Genomic DNA, 19402 nt, shown 5'->3' on the forward strand with positions numbered 1-19402 from the left:
AAAGACACACGAACAGTACTACAGTGATATACACCGACTAATGCCATTGGTTTAGTGTATTTTTGTGTGCATTTTGTATAGAGTACGCAAAAGGACGGCTAAAAATAGGAGGTGGAAACAATTACACTGCTAAAGCCATTCTTTACAGTCCCCTGCTTACTGTGACGAGAAGCTTCCCTACGCACGAACAATGATGGTGACTACAAGTTTAACAATACTTAGAAACAATGAAAATATTTATTTTGACTTCATTCGACTATCATAAGAAGACCACAGACACATTTTGTTGGGTTTGAGGAACTAGTAAAATTAACTTAAATACGACAAGTATTACGATGAAAAAAGGGAATTAAACATTTCTCGAATTCGTTCTCTCCCCCCCCCCCCCCCCCCCTTTTACCTTCGCCCTGTCTACTCCTCTCCCCACAAAAAAAAAAAGAACGAAAGAAAAGACATCTTTCAGTTATTTGCGTGCACACCAGATAAACGTTCAAGAGAACCAACCGGTCAACGATCATTGAAAGAGCCTGGTCACCGGGAACTGTCCTGCAGTTCAAATGAGTACCCTGTCAAAAATATACTACACGCATCGTGTGGGATTTTTCGACTAACATTGACAAACGGGAACTAGAGAATGCGCAGATATTTCTTATGCTTTAGCAAAGCCTTGCAAGAAGAGGTAGATTAAGGTGACGCTTTCCAAACAAATGTTAAAGTGGGATGCATCCCAGCACCACCGAGAAAAGTGTCGTTTGATGCTATACCACAGAAAACACCATTCACAAACTTGTATTTCCCGTGAAACCTTTCTGTGTTTTTTTATGTTTTTTTAAAGAATGATGTATCCTTGCGTGTTGATCACTTCACAAAGTGCGCGGGCTAATATGCAAGACTAGCCAATAGCAGTTCGTTTTACAAAACCAATTTGCTAAGCATATTATTTTACAAAACTGACGCAGGAAGGCATCTCTATCAACCTATTTTGCCTACGAAACATTCACTTGTTTAACTATAAGGTCATGAAAGTAAAATTGTAAATCAAAACCTTTGATTCTGGTTAAGTTTTTTTTTTTCAGTGTGGGAATGTGACATGCGCCGTGGCATCAAGTGACGAAATCAAGTGATAGCAGCTCAAAGCAAGGCATACGCACCGCGATATGATTTATCTGGTTTATAATATTTACTTTTTGTTCACAAACGATTTTAGCCCCCTTTATCTGGCCGTTAATTTTTAACTGAAAAAGTCAGATCTTGGTCTATTTCTGAAACAAATATTCAAGCTTTGGTTAACTTTCGTTTGCAACATTGTAGCCGGTGTTTGGGCACAACTTTCAGTGGCATTTCCGAAGACAGAAAGAGTGCACGTGCGCAATGTTAAGCGGCCGTTGGGCACGCACGCGTCTACTTTTGCTTCCGTTGCCACAGAAAGTTGTTCCTGGGGATAGTGTTTTCCACTATATTTCGACTCGAATACCGTCAGATTTTTTTTGTTGTAAATTCCTTAGTAATGTAACGCCGAAAAAGATGCTGCGCCTACATAACAAGTAAACAAATAAATAGCATCCGACAACACCCCATCAAAAGTAGGTCAGCGACGTCAACCACTCAAGCGCGAAAACCATTGTCGCAGCGATGCACCCGGCCAGGTACAAGATGATGAATCGACGCACATCCAAAGGAACCGCCGACTCTTCGGCTGTGGACCGCTTCCATCCCCCATCTTTTGTTTGGGACGACCTGAGCCCGGTCTCATCAAGCCTTCGATACACCGCTGCGAACTCGTGCCTCAGCGGGAAGTCCTTCCTGACGGGAGTGCTGCCGAACGAGGGCACCATGGTCTCTTTTCCGCGAACGATCTTCCTCCCGTACTTCTGTAGCTCACTGGGCCAGCGTACGTGCGTGAAAAACACGTGGGTCCTTCTTACCGCGCGGTCGAGGCATTCATCGGCGGTTGCCACAATGGTCGGGTTGCGCCTGAAGGCCCTTGCCATGTGTCCCAGGAAGTCCGAGTTGTTCACTCTCTGCTCGAGCAGGGACGCGTGGATGAAGGGCCGTTGCACGCACACCGACACAGTTCCAGCCACAAGATTCGGGACCAACTTTTCTTGCGTGTCGTCCGCTTCCCAGAAGACGCCGTGGCTAGCGCTCGACGTCAAGAGGCTCTGAAAGAATATCGCTAACGACGTGCCACCCAGTATCCAGTAAAAGAGGACAGTGCGACCGAAATTTGATCTCTCAAAGGAAGTTGGAACGGGGTAAGGGAAGGAGAGCACTGATGCCACGAGAACCATACCGGTGGCTCCGATGTCAGATCGTAGGGGCCTACGGTCGAGATAGTTGATGAAGCAAAAGCACGCGAGGCACATGACCGCGGCGGCCAAGAGTGCAGCTAGAAACTCGGCGAGAGAGGAATTCAGAAGCATGCCGTTCTTCCAGGTGGCCTTTCCTCCGACGTAGTACACCGCCTGATCGTCGAACAGGAAGGCAGGATAGAAGATGTGAGATCGGCGGTACTCCGAGAAGATAATGTTCGCGTCCAAGACGTCGATACGCTTCCACAAAAGGTTATACATCCAGTTGTGATCTCCGACTTTGACCATCTCGTAGCTGATGTTCAAGACCTGCAGAGTACTCCTGACGACAGTCAGGGAATCATACCTACACGTGGCGTTCGGTCCACCGTCAGACGGGCATCCTACCTTCAGTGTCCTCGGGGATAATCTAGTCCATTTGGAAGATCGCTTCATTTTTAGCAAAAGGTCCCCCAGAAGTTTCCTTTTGCCAACTGTGCGCCGTGACTTGCAGTTCCAAAAGCGATCTTTAGCGATGGAGGCGGTATGTTGCCAGACGACGACGGCTCTGCAGAAAAGTTCATGGGATGATGCCGCGTCCTCGAGAGGATTCCGGTGATTGGCGATAATGATCCACGTGGTCAGAGGAAAGGTATAAATCTTCGAAGTGATCAAACGCAGAATGCCTCGCTTCAGAATGTAACTCGGCAACACGACCAACGTTTCTTGATTGTAGACCGCACTTGCGTTTAGGAGGTCGAAGTACTGGGGCCAGTTGCCGCACCAATTTCGAGTCTTGAAGTTTCTGCGGAAGTAGGAAGGGATCCAGTGGGTGCCGTGTGTCTCCCTCACGCAGACAAGGTCAACATTAATGTTAGTGTTTAAAGCAATGGGAGAGTGGCTCCAACATTCTGATGTCCTGTATGTTAAGATGATGCAAAGCAAAAGCAAATTACGGTCCATCACGCTCTTTGCCCGCACAGTTCAGCAGTGCTCTGGCTGTATACGACAGCCCGAGTTTTCTCGGTGAAAAGCGAGAGCGAATTCTTCTCACACAGAGGAAAGGGAACAATCTACGAATTCGTTCCGTATAGAATAAACTAGCCTCTTTTTATGCGTGTTTCGTGGTGACCTAATATTGGCGAAGCCAATATTTTCTTATGGGGAATTAAAAGATTTGCTGTCGGCTGTTTTGAACAGACCTCATTGTGTGGATGTCGTTTATGTAAGGGAGTTATTTAATCATGGAGAGCAACAGAAGGAGGCCTGTTGAAAACCTTTCACGCTCGCTGCAGTATCCAATCCGAATAAGATCGATATGAAATCAGTTGACAAGGTATTTTTAATATAAACCACAATATAAACACAATCGTTTTTTCGACGGCCACCCCCAACTTTCTTCGACATCAACGCCTCGGCGCATTAAGGCGGCGCGGCGCTTGGATTCAGTTGGTATGACGTATGGGATGAGGGCGGGAAGGGAGGTGACGCATGCATTGATTTTTGAGTTGTATTGATTTAACCAAGTTTCGGGTAGTAATGCGCCTCTTGTAACGCAATACAGTACCTTCGTTACTTTTTGATAACCTTTATCGGTAACGAATAATTTTATTTTTTTAAGTGTAACTCGTAACTGTACTTTTATTAGTTTTTCTGGAGTAACGATGAAAGTATTGACGTTACTGTTGTTGTTACATTCCAGTTTTTTACTGAAAAAGCTATCATGGAACGAGTAAACTCTAGCCATTTCTTGCGCTATCTAAGTTATGTGTCCCTGACATTTCGAGTGGCGAATTAGCCTTGCACAAAACACGTTCTTGCTCGCGAGTCGCAACCCGAATATAGCCACCTGTAGATTTGATGAAACAACCGCATTTGTCGCCCACAATCTGGGAAGAAACCAAAGCAGGAGCTGCAGCACGGTCGCGCAATGCGGGTGGAATGGCGCTGTCACGTACCTGGGGACGCAGGTGCAGTGTGGTCAATTCTCCGAGCTGTCGTGTTTGGCGTCGTGGATGCTGCCACCTGTGATCCGTCAAGTGAGTAGCGCGGTGGAAGTTTCTTAAACCATCCAACATCACGCGTGGCAACTGGATACTGCCGCAGTGGGATTTCGTATAGCGCGAGAGATGTTGGAAAACAAGTCTTTGGATCAGACGACGCGATGAACCTCCCTTCGTTGCACCATTCTTGGCGGGACACCTAGCTGCCCTCATCGCCCTCTGCGTGCGGCACGTCGTGCCAACACCACCTAGAGCAAAGGCCGCAGCGCTCTGAGCTGTAACGTCATAGATTCACGACGAGTGGGCCGACCTAAGAGGAAGGCTTCTCCTCAACACATGCTTTTTATATGCGTTTTCCCGAGGACGTTTTTGTTTTTAGCTTTCTCTGAGCCCAGTGTCCTCCCTGGGCAGTTGCACCATGGGCAATTTTTGCCTCCTTTACGCGCGGCGGATTGCGCAAGTCTCGCGGCGAGTACGCGAACCGCTCTAACCGTCTCTTCTCGTTTGTCTTTTGTGTTTGGTGTGCGTGGCGGTTTACGCGTGGTGGTGGTTGTCAAGTTACGGGCGGCTTACGGCTAGCCATGTCTCATAAATGCTCTGTCCCTGGGTGCCACGGCAGCTATGAAACGCCGCCCAAGAAAGTGTCTGTGTTTAAGTTCCCGAAGGGCGAAGAACTGCGAAAAGTATGAGTGCGGGCGATTCCTCGAAAAAAACTGGTTCTATCGACGTATACCAGGGTGAGAACTTTTATATCTTTTCACATTGTTTTTTTTTTCTTCTTTTTTTAACTATTGAGTCTATTTCGTTGAATTTCACGCTGACGTGGCACCCAATGCGACAAGCACAGGCTAGCTCTCCCTTTTAATTTTAGAAACGTATCTTTGTAGCGCAAGCTCCCGTTTTCAAAACCACGGGCAGGAGCCTGTAGCCTTCGCTCAATGTCCTCTTCTTGTTCTTACATCTGTGGCGCATATTATTAAAGGAATCAATGAAATCGTCGAGGTCTCGAAATCTGAATGAAATTTTACCATGGACGCCGAACAAAGGAACGCGACTCAGAGACGACTTTCAAGAACCAGTGACTTCTGCAGAGGGCGATCCCAATGTGAATTTTTCGTGCAGTCTTTTTGACTGGCTGGACGCCTGGCTTGACGCATGAGAGAGCGAGAACCTCACCAGTGGCACGCTAACTAAGCAGACTCAGGAAGCACTCCGTCAAACAGCATGCGCAATTGTACAGATCACCGAATACTGCTTCACTGAGCTCGGGCTGAACTACGTCCTGCTGGGAAAGATTCAGGCTGAAAGCTGGGAAGACCGTTTCGGGAAGTACAGGCAGCTGACTGGCTCGCAATATCACATATCTATAACGCAGCTTTATGAAGGTGAAAATAAGCTGCGACTGCAGAGTACGTTGCCGACAGCCTCGTGTGAAGACGAGCGATGGAAGCAGCTTGAAAAACGAGTAGACACGCCACGGCCCAGCTGCAACATAGTATAGTTACAGGAGAGGCAGTGTCACAAGCGATAAATTAGACCCTCTCAGTCCTAGTCTCCGTGGCAGGGTACACAGTTTAGTCCGCTTTGAAAAAGCCGAAATGTAAAAAATGCAGGGCGGCGCTTACCGAAGTAGACGGCACCATTTTCTCTTGCGCAGGAGAACTATTCATTTGTCAAGCAATTAGATCGAGGGGGACTCCTTTATCCAACTATGTTCGTCGTCAGTGCCATGACACAATTACGTTGTTGCTCAAGAACTCTCCATGCAGGAAGAGTTTATTAAGGTTCCGATCCAGAGTCAGTTCGTCAGCGAGCTTACAATGGAGCTGCTGTCTACCAACGAGACTTCTGACTTCGACGCATGTGAAGGACACACAAGTGAGCTCTTGCTGAAGAACTCGTTCTGGTGCAGCATGAACATTGTGCTGAAAAACTATTGTGGAAAGGTGAACGAAAAGCTTATGAGGCTAATTCCAAGTCAAAGAAAAGAAAATGTTAAACCCTAAAGTCTAAACAATTATTTTATATTCACTGCAACAGTTGTCATTACATTAATATTGCGTACATTGCCGTACATGTGCTGTGTCTTAGTGTCGCGAAAGCTACAGAGCGGCATCGAAGTTGCTTGTGTTTGAATTGTGTCAAAATGGATACAAGACGAAAGTATGGATACACGAGAATATACAATATGAAGCTTTCAAATGTAAGAGAACTTATATTCACAGCATCTATTCGTAGTGTGAATGAACGCGGGTAGTGTGCATGAAGCGTTCACAGCTGCATGTGTCCCTTACTGAAAATTATACTTTAAGTTTGCTAAGTTTTCCTGCACTCGGTTAAATCAAAGCTTGTACACTTCGATCTAGGAGGCGTCTTTGCCTCTTTTGTGTGTCTTTTCTGCGTTTAATTTCTCGTCTGCGTGTCTCAGTTTCGGATTAAGTACCTTATAGAAAACATTCCCCAGTTCACCCGCAGTTTTGTTTTTATTATCATATGCTTACTTCTGGTAAAAAGTACATTTGAAAACATTACATTTTTTCGTGCTCCAAAAGTCTACATTTTTAAAATAATCTTTTTTTCATTACAGCAACTTGATTGTTGCTGTAATGCATTTTGGCGGGTCCCATCACTTACAATAACGTTTCAGGGCATTTATTTTTTCTTTGTTTGTGTCTTCAAACTCTTAAAGATAATTAAAGCACCCAAGATTTGGATGCCTAAAACGAAAACCCGTCTCTCACAAAACGTCGTTTACCTTGTTCTTTCATATCATAACAATAATTGAACGTCCTAATATGCTGCCCCTGTAACAAAATATGTCTCCCAGTCATATAGATATTTATAAATCTTGTTTTACCAATTAACAAACATTTGGGTCAATAAAAAATGCCATTCTACGTCGGTGAATCTAGGCGCGACGCCTACATCGCAGCTCTTTTCCGCGGCGCTCGCCAGCCGACCCGTGTGACGTCACCCGAGGAGCACTGCGGCCTTCAGCTCTAGGTGGTGTTGGTCGTGCGGGAAGTCCCGACTGCCCTTTCCTCGCGGCGAGAGTGGAGAGAAAGGTTTATTCATTTTCCCCGCGCGCGCCGCGAAGACAAGGGGCGAGGATGAAATCTCAGGAAAGTGTCTCTCATAAAGCTATCAATTTAAGAAATGAATCCAGTTATTTTAACGCACGCGCTTGAACTGCGTGACTGAAGACTTGCACCTTAAGTATCTGAAAACCTTACCTATGTTGCAGTTTCTATTCTTTTTTTTCTGCGGCTTGCCCATTAAAAATTATAGAGCAATAAATATTCGTTGTTTTCTGCATCACTTCTATTTTTGTAATGAGATATATATTATGTAACCTTTACCCCTGGCGTACGTTTCGCTAAAAAGAGTTTCTCGGGCCAAAAAGGGTGGCCAAAGCAAATCTGGCGAGGCGGGGTTAACGGGAGATTCAAACTGACTAATGAAACCCTATCTTCGGCTTAGATGCTATGCACGTCACCAGAACATGGTACTGCTTTAATAACAGCTATTTTTATAATAATCAGTCCAAAACAAAAGGTGTAACACAAGCTCTAGTTCTAAAACTTGAACGCATGGAACGCGACACAGAGTAGGCTGCATTTTCTTCACGGCACTTGACAAAGTAATTTTAGCCACGGTAAGTCTGTATCTTGGATATGGTGTTTGTATCTCGAGACGTCACAGTATTTCTGATTGTACTCAAGCTTTTTGTTTCTTAAACCATCCAACAGCGGCCGAGAAAACGAATTTTGCCCCCAAAAAAGTTCTCCGAGCGCTCCTTAGTGCAGCCCAGTGGTCGCACAACAAACCGCCAAACGGATGGAGGGAATGAAGAGCCCAAAATGTAGCCAAAGCCACTAAAATTCGATGTTATTTCGAAAACAAAAGCATAATTAATTGGCCTATACATTTTCAGATGTGTGCGGGGCCTAAACTTTTCTCTCAAACTAGCGAAACCGCCCTTTTCCCACATAAACCTGAATATTACCTTAAGAGGGGGCGCACCTCAGAGCCCCATAGAGAATACATGAGGTTTTTCACCAAATTAAAAAGATTCTCACATAATAACGGCTGCGCGGATCTTCTTGAAAATTTCGGCTTTAAAGACATTGAGTCATTATCGAGACACTAAGCGCAACAAATGTTTCATCATAAATTTAATTATATTCTTTGAAAAATCATGAAAATGGTCAAAATCGGCTAATTCGGCACTCTTGCGTTCGGAGCGAATTTACAAAATTATCTAAATTCAAACATAAGAAGTATTGCGCTTAATGTCTTCTAAATTTATTACGGAATCGAATAATATTCAAATCATTCATGTAAGTCGATTTGTTGCGTAACTACAGCAAATATAAAGAACCAAGGTGTCGGTGCTTGTTTTCGTCGTTTTTAAGGTACCTCTCTCTCCCGTGCGGTGGCGCTCGCTGTCCACGAAATGCGAAATCGTCCGTTCGGAGATCGGCCGGATCGGCACTTTGCGAGGTGTTCTTCCGCGGCCGTATTCCGCGCCCGTATCCTGTTTTATTCTGCATGCCGATGCGTCAGTGTGCGTATCTTGCTTTCCTGGTTCTCGCTGGGTAGGTCTCCGTGTTTTCGCAAGTGGCAAATTCACCTTGGAGCTATGGGTCGAAGACAACCGTCCTGTGGCAAGCGGACCGCGAGGTGTTCCACAACCTCGCGGTCTGTCAACGCGTTGTGCTTGTTTCTACTTTTTTTTTTTCTTTTAAAAACGGGCTTTTTTGACGCAAAGTTTTATTTTATCGTTATCCTTCACACAAACGTCCTTCGGCCTTGGGGTCGTGGAAATCGGGGATGAAGCGTGCACAGAGTAGATCGTTGTTTTCCTCCTTTTTATTTTTCACGGACGTCCTGTGACCTCCGTACGGTTCGTGGTCACCGCAATCTAACGCGGGGAAAAACGGGTCGAATGCTCTGTAGTCAGGGTATTCCTAGGGGAGGGTGATAACTCGCTGTTCTTCTGGAAATTCACATATCACCCAAAAAGGTGAATGAGTAATGATTACGGTATGTTTTTTCCGGTGTTTATTTTTGAGCGAAAATCGGTGCATGTTTTTCGGTGCTTATTTTTTAATCACCAGTGTATTATGGGTTGAACGTCTTGTGATGACGCTAAAAAGCGTTGATAACCAAAGAAAAATGCGATTGGACAAGAACATTTCAAATTTCCAATTCTATTCACATATCCATTACGCTCTTCTCGTGGGAGCATATATCCTGACGAAAAAGGCCTAAGTCATTGAGCTGTGAACGCATACTCAGTGTACAATCTTTCGGCCTAGAGAGGTATTGCGCACGCTCGAACGCGCTTCACAGCCCAGTAGACGAAGTTGGTGGCACCCAGAAGGCAAGTTTTTGAATGGTCTGTAGTAGGCAAAAGAAACAAATAACAATCAACGCATATCAGCTCTTCAATCGAAGAGGCGCGTTTCTAAGGTCAATGGTTCCGGACGGCACTAATGTTTTTGGCGTTGTCGTAAGATGACGTCAGTTCATACGAACTGACGTCATCTTACGTGACACAAACACGTCATCTTACATGATCTCGTTACACAAAATGACGTCATCTTACGTGATCACGCGGCACGAAATGACGCCATCTTACGTGACCAAGTAACACGTCATCTTGTAAGTCAACCTCTCCCCACAGCAGCGCGCTCCGCGCTTTCCGGGCCCGTGCAGTGCTGTAGTCGAAATCAAGCTCCCTATGGCAAGCGAAAGCTTCTGAAGTCTCACATTAAGAATACTCGCAAGCGACCGTCTGTGGAAGCTTCGCACGTTGAGGTTTTTGTTGAGATCGAGCCATCGTGTTCCATTAACTATAGTTGAAGTTATCGTTCAATAAAGCCCTAAAAAATATGAATGTAGTTGGTGTAGACATCAAGATCTAATCAAAAATGCGGTTTGACGTCGTTTGATTAACGTGTATATACAAGTGTAGAAAAAAATGAGTTATTTGTGCATAGATGTTTAAAAAAGTGTTTATTATTCGACATAGGACTTTGGGAGAAGGATGTGTTCAGATTTTTCTTCATGAGCGCAAATATACCTGACGCAATAAATAGTGACGATTTCATCGTCCCAGTGGTGAGCAGGTGATTTCTTGCTCGAAACAATGATGCCATTTCATAAACCAAGTTCTGTGACATATGCTTTTCCAATGTCTGGTCACTATTTTGTAAACCTTTCAGTCCAAACGAGTATACTTCTGTTTGTTTTTGTTAGCTTAGGAGGGGGTCACAGAGCCTATCTTTTTGTCTTCCTCTAGGACAGACGTACAGAGTTATACCGCAACACGCATCTGTGGAGCACACAGAGCTATCGCTCTCCTGTTGGCGGTACAGTAGCAGACGACACAACGCAGCTCCGTAGTCTATCGAGGGCACGGCTAGCCGCGGCCCGTAGCGCGACCATTCAGACTAGGGAAATGGTTTTGAAGAACCGAGAAATGGTATCTTGTGTACAATAATCACATGTCGTTAGTATACTAGTATTCTACTTGCTAAGCCAAATAAATATTTGCAGCTTGTGAGAATATGTTTGCGTGACGATTTACCGTTCACACTCCTAGCTGACGGATGTTAGCGAATCCTTCATGTTCGTGGTTCGCAGTTATTGGTACCCCCTAGGAGTGACTTCACCATATATATTTTTTCTTGCTTGCAGGACATCATAAAGATCACAAACACGCGAGAAAAAGAAATCTTATGAGTACGCGTGATTTTGAGCTTCGCAGCTCTAAAGATGCCCGGTAAATGTCGTCCAGCTTGGGAATAAACTAATCCTTTTTGTTGGAGTTTGACTATCGTATGCTGGCAGCTCGTTTCCGGTCTGTTTTGTCTATACTCCGTTTCACCGTAATTTGGCAACCCTCAGTCAGAGCTGCTGTGAGGGAATCACAGTCGCGGAGCAAAGCACGTGACAGCTACTTTTAGGAGCAGTACTATGGCACCTGCAGCACGTCTCCGACTGGTGTGTTTAGCGTCTTATGCTGGCCATACGTCAAAAGTGGTCCCGAAGTGCAACAAATGACGTCACAGAAGACAGAGTGTCACGCTGTTGCATCTCGCGATCCTGGAAATTCATCGTAGAAATGCTGGCGAAAATCACGAGGGAACACGAGTGTCGCTGTCGTCATGGCGTCCCAGCGAAAATCAATTATACAATTTTGACGTTTTTGTAATTCGGTAATTTAAATTACTGTATACAATTTTTAAGAAAATAAAGACATCATTACCAAATAGGAACTTCCGTGCTAAAACATGCAGTGCGAAGTGAAGACAACTACCATCTTTTTTTTTTCTTGATGTGCACAAAAAAAAAGGCTATGCAGCATCGATCCTACCGTTTTTTTGTTGTTTTTTTTCCCCACATTATGTGATGTCCTCTAACACGAAAGTACCGACGTAAAAGCGCTGTAGAGACGATATAAAAACAAAAATTTAAGTGAATCGAGCTTTGTAGCGGAACGGAAAAAAAATAAATAATTAACGACTTTTTACGGTAAACACTTCACCTCTAAGTTGAACTTCAAAAAAGTGACGGTTACGCGCTTTCATGCCCATTTCAACAAAGTTGGGAGAACGATGTATTGCATCTTGTGAATACAAATGTGGAGCAGCATGTTTATGTTAGAGGCATTGTGTGTAATCGCTGCGCAGTATCTGCCAAAAGAAGATATTATTTGGGCACAGTCTCAACCGTTTCCGTCTGTGTGTGCTACGAATACAGCAACTCTTTTCGTAGAAGAAGTGATGAGGAAATGGCGTGCCCTTGATGATACGATTGTGATTATGTAATAAAATTTTTAATCAGCCAATAATTGCGACCTGTCCGGTCGCCTGGAACCCCGACAACAACTATCGTTCTCTGGAAAGTTCATTCTAATATTTACACGTTTTGTGGAGTTCATCGAGCGAATAAGAATGTTCCAACAATGAGCTAAACCTACACGAGTTCCCGAATCCAACACGGCGCTTTTGAATTTTAGCGCCGTAGATAGTTCTGCGAACAGTGTATACTTCTGTGCAAATATTCGTTAACAGAATATAACAGTTTTGCAACGTTGGAAAGCATTGGAATGATTCAGAATCACTGCGGAGTTGATACTCGGGAAGATAAGACGGGCACTTGGGAGAAACGGACCGTGGCATTTGAGACAGGGGCACAACCGGGGGACAAACGTACTACAATCGCATACCCTTCCAAGGTCATCGCTTGGGCGACCGCGCGCGCGCCCAAGAAACCTTTCTTTTCTTCTTTTTAGGGGTGGTGGGGTGGGGGGGGGGGGGGGGGGGGGAGGGGAGTGGTGTAGGCGCTGATTGTCTTCCTCATTTGTGGCTTTTGGCAGACGCACAACGAGACTGGCAGAACAAGCGCATGATTCATTTCTTTCGATGGAGGCGTTCTGTCTGTGTATGCGAACATGATTTTTTTCCCCTTTTAGTAGTTAGTTGTTCTTGCCTTGACTCGGGTCCCAGTGGGTGCGTTGTCGCTGTATGCCCACTATTTTTTCATTTTTTTTAGTTTATGGTAGTTTTTGCGCTGATAGTAGACAAAAATAAAAAATAGATAAAATAGCGCCTCAAAAAAAAAAAAAAAAATTGTTGCGATCACGAACGTTTTTAAAGCGATTTTAGGAGCCTCCAGTGTTACCACAGGTGCAGGATTGAGAGCGTAACCCACGCACTTGAAGAGAAGGGGAAGCTCTCGTCTTATTGGAACTCTCTTTTATGGGTTTCCACGTCGCGATTGTCCTTCAAAATCAACTGTCATTTATTTCTCGTTCGTGGCTTCCAAGTACTGGAAGCCACGACTCGAGCCACAATAGTTTTGCGAAATCAAGGTTTCGCTGAAATGGATAACTCTCACGTACAGTTCGACGCGCAATACCTTTGCCGTATTGACTCGCGAGAGATGCCCCCAACACGGCTGAGTATGGCGGTGCTCCAGACCTAACATCTAAATTTTGTTGCCTTACCTGTTACTATTTCGCGCCCATTTTGAGCCATATCAAAATGAAAGCGCATGATGAAATAAAAATGACACTCGTTTTCCGCTCGATGGAAATTTCACGCCAGCTCGCTGTCTTTGCTGGTACCTTGAGCGTTTCCCAGCGAGGCGAAGAGTTGAAAAAAAAAAAAAGAAAACACGTACGATGGCATCCTTTGCACACTCATTACTTCTATAACACTGAGCCACCTCGTATGCTTTTGTTTTTCTTTCGTGGTACTAATTTCTTACTGCGCATTACGGCTGTTACGACGCTAAGTCTGTCTGACCTTCGAATTTGAACTTAGGCTCAGATCAGGGACGAACCAGTTTAAATCAGGAAAATATAATTAACACTGTAGCAAAGTAAATCTATCATATCGATCGGAAATACGATTTGGCACATTCCATCTGAACACATATTGCGCACAGCGAATGCAATAGCGAGTCAGCGTGCAAAACGCCGCCACACTGAGCTACCATAACATCTCAGCGATTTTTGCATAGCACCGAGCACGGAAAAGAGAAAACAGCTATTCATTCACATAAACGAAGCAAATTTATTTAAAGCCCGGACACTCCGTACGTCCAATCTAGCTAAGGTTATCAATAGACTCGACCATGTCATTTGTCGAAACAGATAAAAGACGTTGGCAAAAATGATTAGACTGAATAAGTGAGTCTGAGGCACGTATTTTACCAACCGACGGTCGCGCGCCTTCAATACTCTTTCCAATTGTCATTGCGCACCTTGGACACACTTTGGGGAGCAATGCATATTTACATCGCCGCCCGAGGTCTCCATTGAACGTGTAGTGCTGACCCAAATAAAATGCTAACCTAACTCTCAATCGCTCACCGCAAAGGACGATTTCGAACAGGCGGTACTCTAGGTCACTTGAGATAAAAAAAAAAGAAAAACAAGCTATAGAAACGAGCGTCGTAAAAAAGGGGACCGGCATTTTTATTCCTACCTCCGAACAGAAACGAGCGTCACCCACTGCATCACACAGCGCAGAGGCCGGACTCGGCCACCGCGCGTACATACCAAGCGCGCGCGAGGGAGGGAGAAACTTCCTCCGCCGGGAGAACACGGCACATTTCGGGATCTATTTCACGCAGCGGATAACGCGGGCCTTTTCACACCTCGATACTGGCGCCACCTAGAAGTTGCGCGTTCAACCGGATGGATGGATGGATGAATACGGCTGAGCCCTTTGGATCGGGCGGTAGCTTACGCCACCTAGCCATTTTGTTTTACCATTTAAGCTTAGAATATTTAAATGTGAAATCTATATTCACTCCGCAGTGCAAAGAAAGTGAGGCTATGAAACCCCCTTGCCATCAGTGGATAAGAAAATACCTAGTTTTCTCTCGATTTCTGCCACCATTCACTTAATCTTTGCTTGGTAATCTCTACAGTCTTGAAATCCACTCTCCCTTCGCTGTCTCTAAAACCCAATGACTTTATTAAGTCTATGTTGTCTTCGGTAGGCATATGGTGAAGTCCTTTACAGTAGAGTATCAAGTGCTCAGCCGTCTCGTCCTCCTCTCCACAAGCAGTGCACCCTGTATCAATTTCCTGGTACTTCACTCTGTATGTTCTGGTTCGCAGAACACCCGTTCTTGCCTCAAACAGCAATGAGCTTCCCCTAAAATTGTCATAAATGCTTTCTTTGGCAATAACTCTTTTGTTTAATCTATAGCTTTCCAGAGCCGTCTTTGTCTGCATTCCCTCTAGCCACCAATCTGTTTCTGTGGCCTTAACTTTCTTCTTAACTGAGACTTGCTCTTCCGTATCTTCGCTATAGCCCAAAAACTTTCCTCTTAATTTCCTAGTGCGCTGTCTCCACTTTGTGTCTACACTCCTCATGTATAAATAGCTGAAAACCTTTCGTGCCCATTGCTCCCCGTCCATTTGCCTCAACCTATCCTCAAATTCTACCTTGCTCACCGCTTCCCTGCTCTCAAATGATGCCCATCCCATGTCTCCTTGTACTCCCTGGTTTGGCGTTTTGCAATGTGCCCCCAAAGCCAGTCTACCTACTCCGCGCTGTTTTATTTCTAGTCTCGCGTGCACTTCGGATTTCATGCATAGCACTGCGTTTCCAAAAGTCAAGCCAGGCACCATGACCCCTTTCCAAATCTCTCTCACCACCTCATACCTGTTGTAATTCCAAAGTGCTCTATTTTTCATTACAGCTGCATTTCTGTTGCCCTTACCTATTATATACTTTTCATGGTCTCTGAGATATTCAGTACCATCACATATCCATACTCCTAGATACTTGTTTTGACTAGCTCTCTGAACTGTAATATTCTGTATCTTCAGCCTCTCAACTTCATCCTCGTTAAAAATCATGACTGCCGATTTTTCGCTACTGAATTCTAAACCTAATTCCTCTCCTTCCCTACCACAGATGCTCATTAATTCCTGCAACTCTGTCCTGTTGTTAGCCATTAGTACAATATCATCTGCATACATCAATCCCGGTAAGGATTGCTGAATTTTTTTGCCTAGCTTACTGTAAGAAAGGTTGAACCCAAGCCCACTCTTCTCTAGTCTATCCTCCAATCCTCTCAGATACAACATAAACAGCAAAGGCGATAACGGGCACCCCTGCCTAAGGCCTCGTCTTATCTCTATTTTCCCTGTCGCCTTTCCTTCCCATGTTATAATCACCTTGTTATCTTTGTAAATGTTCCTTAATAGTGCTGTTAGTCCTTCATCTAGGTTTAAGTTCACCATTATGTCCCACAGGTTTCTTTGGTTCACATTGTCATAGGCACCCTTGATATCCAGAAATGCCAGCCAGAGCTGTCTGTTTTCTTTTTGCGCTATTTCTATACACTGTGTTAGAGAAAATAAATTGTCCTCCAACCTTCTTTGTTTTCGAAACCCGTTCTGTAATTCGCCCAGTATGCCCTCGCAATCTACCCATTCCTCCAGTCTGTTCTTTATAATCTGCATTACCAACCTGTAAATAACCGGTGTCACGGTTATAGGACGATAATTCCTAATATCAGACTTATCTCCCTTTCCCTTATATATCATACTCATCCTACTAAGCCTCCATTCATCTGGAATATTTCCTTTTGTTATCATGGTACTCACTACCTCCCTTAGTTTTGCCTTAGATTTAGGACCCAAATTCTTCACCAGCTTGATAGGGATACCATCTGTGCCTGTCGACGTGCCACTAGGGACTCTTCGTTCCGCCTTTTCCCATTCTCTTTGTCCAAAATCCGGGATGTCACAAACTGGACTGCTACTTCCTTCGGTTCTCCTATCTTCCACATGTAACCGTTCCCGAAATTTCTCCCCCGTTTCGAGCCGCGCGCCATCTGGTGGCTGAAACGGACGAATAAATAGAGGTACCGCGCCCTCTTAACCTGGGAAGTTTCCCTCGGGTTGGCAGCCCTCGTATAACGTTTGGCTGTAACGCGAACCCAACACCTAAAGCGTTACACCCACATAGGGGGCCACATGAAATGACTTCAGTGCAGGTTTCTTATTCTTTTTTTTTAGTGTACCGTAGCGTGTCTCACACTCCATAATGTCCTGGTCAGACCCAGGAGTGTACAGATTACATCTCCACCTCCTGAGCGGTATCTGTGGTTTTTACAACGTCACTTGTCTGGTCAGGTGTGCGAGCGGGAAAACCCCGACCATGACTGACCGGAAAGGTTGCAGACGAACTTGGCGACGAGTCGCCCGAGCGTGTCTGGTCCCCATCTTTCACAGGAGCTGCATGGGCATCACGCTGCTCCTTCGCTAGGGTGGCCCTCTCCAAAAAGAAAGAGCGATGAACTCGCTGTCTCTTTAGGGGACAGGCGCGGCTGCTGCCGGCCTGTCCTTGAATGAAGGAATAGCACGCGTGCTACCAACAGAGAGTGGAGGAAGCAGCTGCTGCCCCTGTCCGGGAGCTGGGGCCCTGAAGTCGGCCACCAAGGTCTCGGGAGACACCTAGGTGGCCCTCGACTACGAGCGTGATCCAGGGCCCCTGCAAACCACCTCGGCAAAACTCCCCTTTGACGAAAAGGAGAACCGCTTCTTGACTTCTGGGTATTATATGTTCTCCTTTACTTTGATGGTAAGGATGTCGTTTTCTAGCTTCAAAGAGGGACATGCACGATAATAAGCAGGATGTGGTCCCTCGTAAATAGTGCAGTAGGCCATAGCCGCCTCACAACAATCGGAAACATGACCTTGACTACCACACTTTGTACACATCTCTTTCCCTTGACACCTGCGTGTTGCGTGACCAACATGCTTGCAACGGAAGTACCGCTGAGGGTTGGGAACGTAAGGGCGGATGCGGCAATTCAAGTATCCTGCCTTAATTGTCTCTGGGAGTGCCTGCCTCTCAAAAGTCACGATAACATGTTTCGAAGAGATTTGTTCGCCATCCCTCTGAAACATGATGCCCTTGACAGCGACAACACCAGAATTTCTGAGCCCCTCGAGGATCTATTCCTCACTCGTGTGTAGAATGTCGTCCTCGGAGAGGACTCCACGGATAGTATTTAGTGTGCGATGAATGCTCACCGGCACCTTTACGTCAACAATGGTGGTCAACTTAGGGAGCGCGTCACTGTGTTTTTTTTTTGTTCACTTCCATGAGAAGGTCTCCAGAGTGCTGCTTTTTAGCCTTGTAGGAAAACCCTACAAGGTTTTCAAGCACCTTTGCTACACTAAAAGGTGAGAGCTTTGAAACAGGTTTTAGTTCATCAAGCGAATGAACGATGAAAAACTTTGTAAATGGTTCTACTTCGCATTTTTTTTCAATGTTTTTTTGTTCAAGGCATCGCCTTCTAAAGGGGCTGTGCAACAATATTAACGTTGTAAGAAATCGCAGCCTGTAATTTTTATCCCATGTGCCTTGCCCTAAGTGACAGAAAACACCCAGCCTTCCTCGGAAATGTTGCGATTTAACTAAGTAATTGGACATTTGAAAACTTTTTTCTTACCGGCCTGCAGCCGCACCCCGGTGGTCGTCGGAACCACAGGGCGCGGCCAGCGTGACGTGGACGTGACGTGAGTGTGACGTTAAATGGGGAACGTGTAAAACATTGGCCCAAGTTGTGCAATTATCTGCTAAATATAAGGCCTATTTTTATAAATCTGGTCGTATTGACATAAACAAATGAATCGAAAGTAACCTACCATTACGAAATATTATTCGTAGTTTTAGTGGTGCCATCTATCAGAGGTCAACGAAACCATTTCTGCATTGTGGCGTTGCTCACATGGCCATAGTACCGCAGCTCTCAAGTTTTGAGCAGCGCTCCAGGCGAGCAAAATAGAATATTCGGCTCGCGTTTCGAACGTGCGTCATTACGCTTACCAACTACAGTTTTTTTATACTCCGTTTCGTTCTAAATGCCAGCGTAGCTGAGGCTACAAGAGCGAGCTGCGAGCTTTCGGCGTCCCTGCCGGGCCAAGCCAAAGCCTCCTACGAATCCGGAAGAATTCGGAAACCTACCTTTCCATTAAACGTCACAACCACGTGACAACCACATTGCCGGAAAGACGTTGTGAGAGTTGAGAGTGGCCGCGGGGGCACATATTTCAAACTTTTTTATTTAAAAAAAAAAGAAAAAGAAAGAAAAAAAACTATGGCACGTATCGAAAAACGGTTTTCTGTTTGATATTCCAAGGGTAGTAGGGATTAACTCCCACACCTATCGACCTGAAGTCCGAGAATTGTTGCACAGCCCCTTTAAGGGCCTGCTCTGAACGGGGTTTGGAGGAAGGGGGCGCCATAAGAGGGCAGAGAGTGTTCAGAATCCGCGGTGCACCGCCCACCACCAAGTCCAACAAGGGGTTAGGTAACGCACCATAACAAAAGGGGCTTTCCTGGAGACGTTGCTCTAACCGCGCTTCCGTGAAAATATAGACTTTTTCTGTGTACTCTCGTCCCCAGCCAGCTAATAGGCGTATCCGGTATGGGCCACGAAAAAATAATAAAACATTTCAACCTGTAACTAGTAAAAAAATAAGGGGGAGGCAAAACGATAATGTTTGACGCTTACGCTTATATCCTAAGTGTCTTTATATGGCGTGGCGTCGGCAAA

The 19402-nt window shown here is 45.2% G+C and overlaps 1 protein-coding gene across 1 annotated transcript; it reads right to left on the reverse strand.

Annotated features, from left to right (window-relative positions):
- Nucleotides 1-1577: 1577 nt before the first annotated feature.
- On the reverse strand, nucleotides 1578-3254 carry LOC115328600. Its single transcript, XM_040220654.1, has one exon. It carries the CDS (start codon nucleotides 3252-3254, stop codon nucleotides 1578-1580), a length of 1677 nt encoding a protein of 558 aa, XP_040076588.1.
- Between the last annotated feature and the right edge of the window lie 16148 nt (nucleotides 3255-19402).

Source organism: Ixodes scapularis, unplaced genomic scaffold, assembly GCF_016920785.2.
Source record: "Ixodes scapularis isolate PalLabHiFi unplaced genomic scaffold, ASM1692078v2 PGA_scaffold6__148_contigs__length_123643588, whole genome shotgun sequence".
In the NCBI taxonomy this organism is placed as follows: domain Eukaryota; kingdom Metazoa; phylum Arthropoda; class Arachnida; order Ixodida; family Ixodidae; genus Ixodes; species Ixodes scapularis.

What these genes read in the sequence shown, in the direction of transcription:
- LOC115328600 (XM_040220654.1), bottom strand. Translation starts at nt 3,254, where the DNA reads ATGGACCGTAATTTGCTTTTGCTTTGCATCATCTTAACATACAGGACA.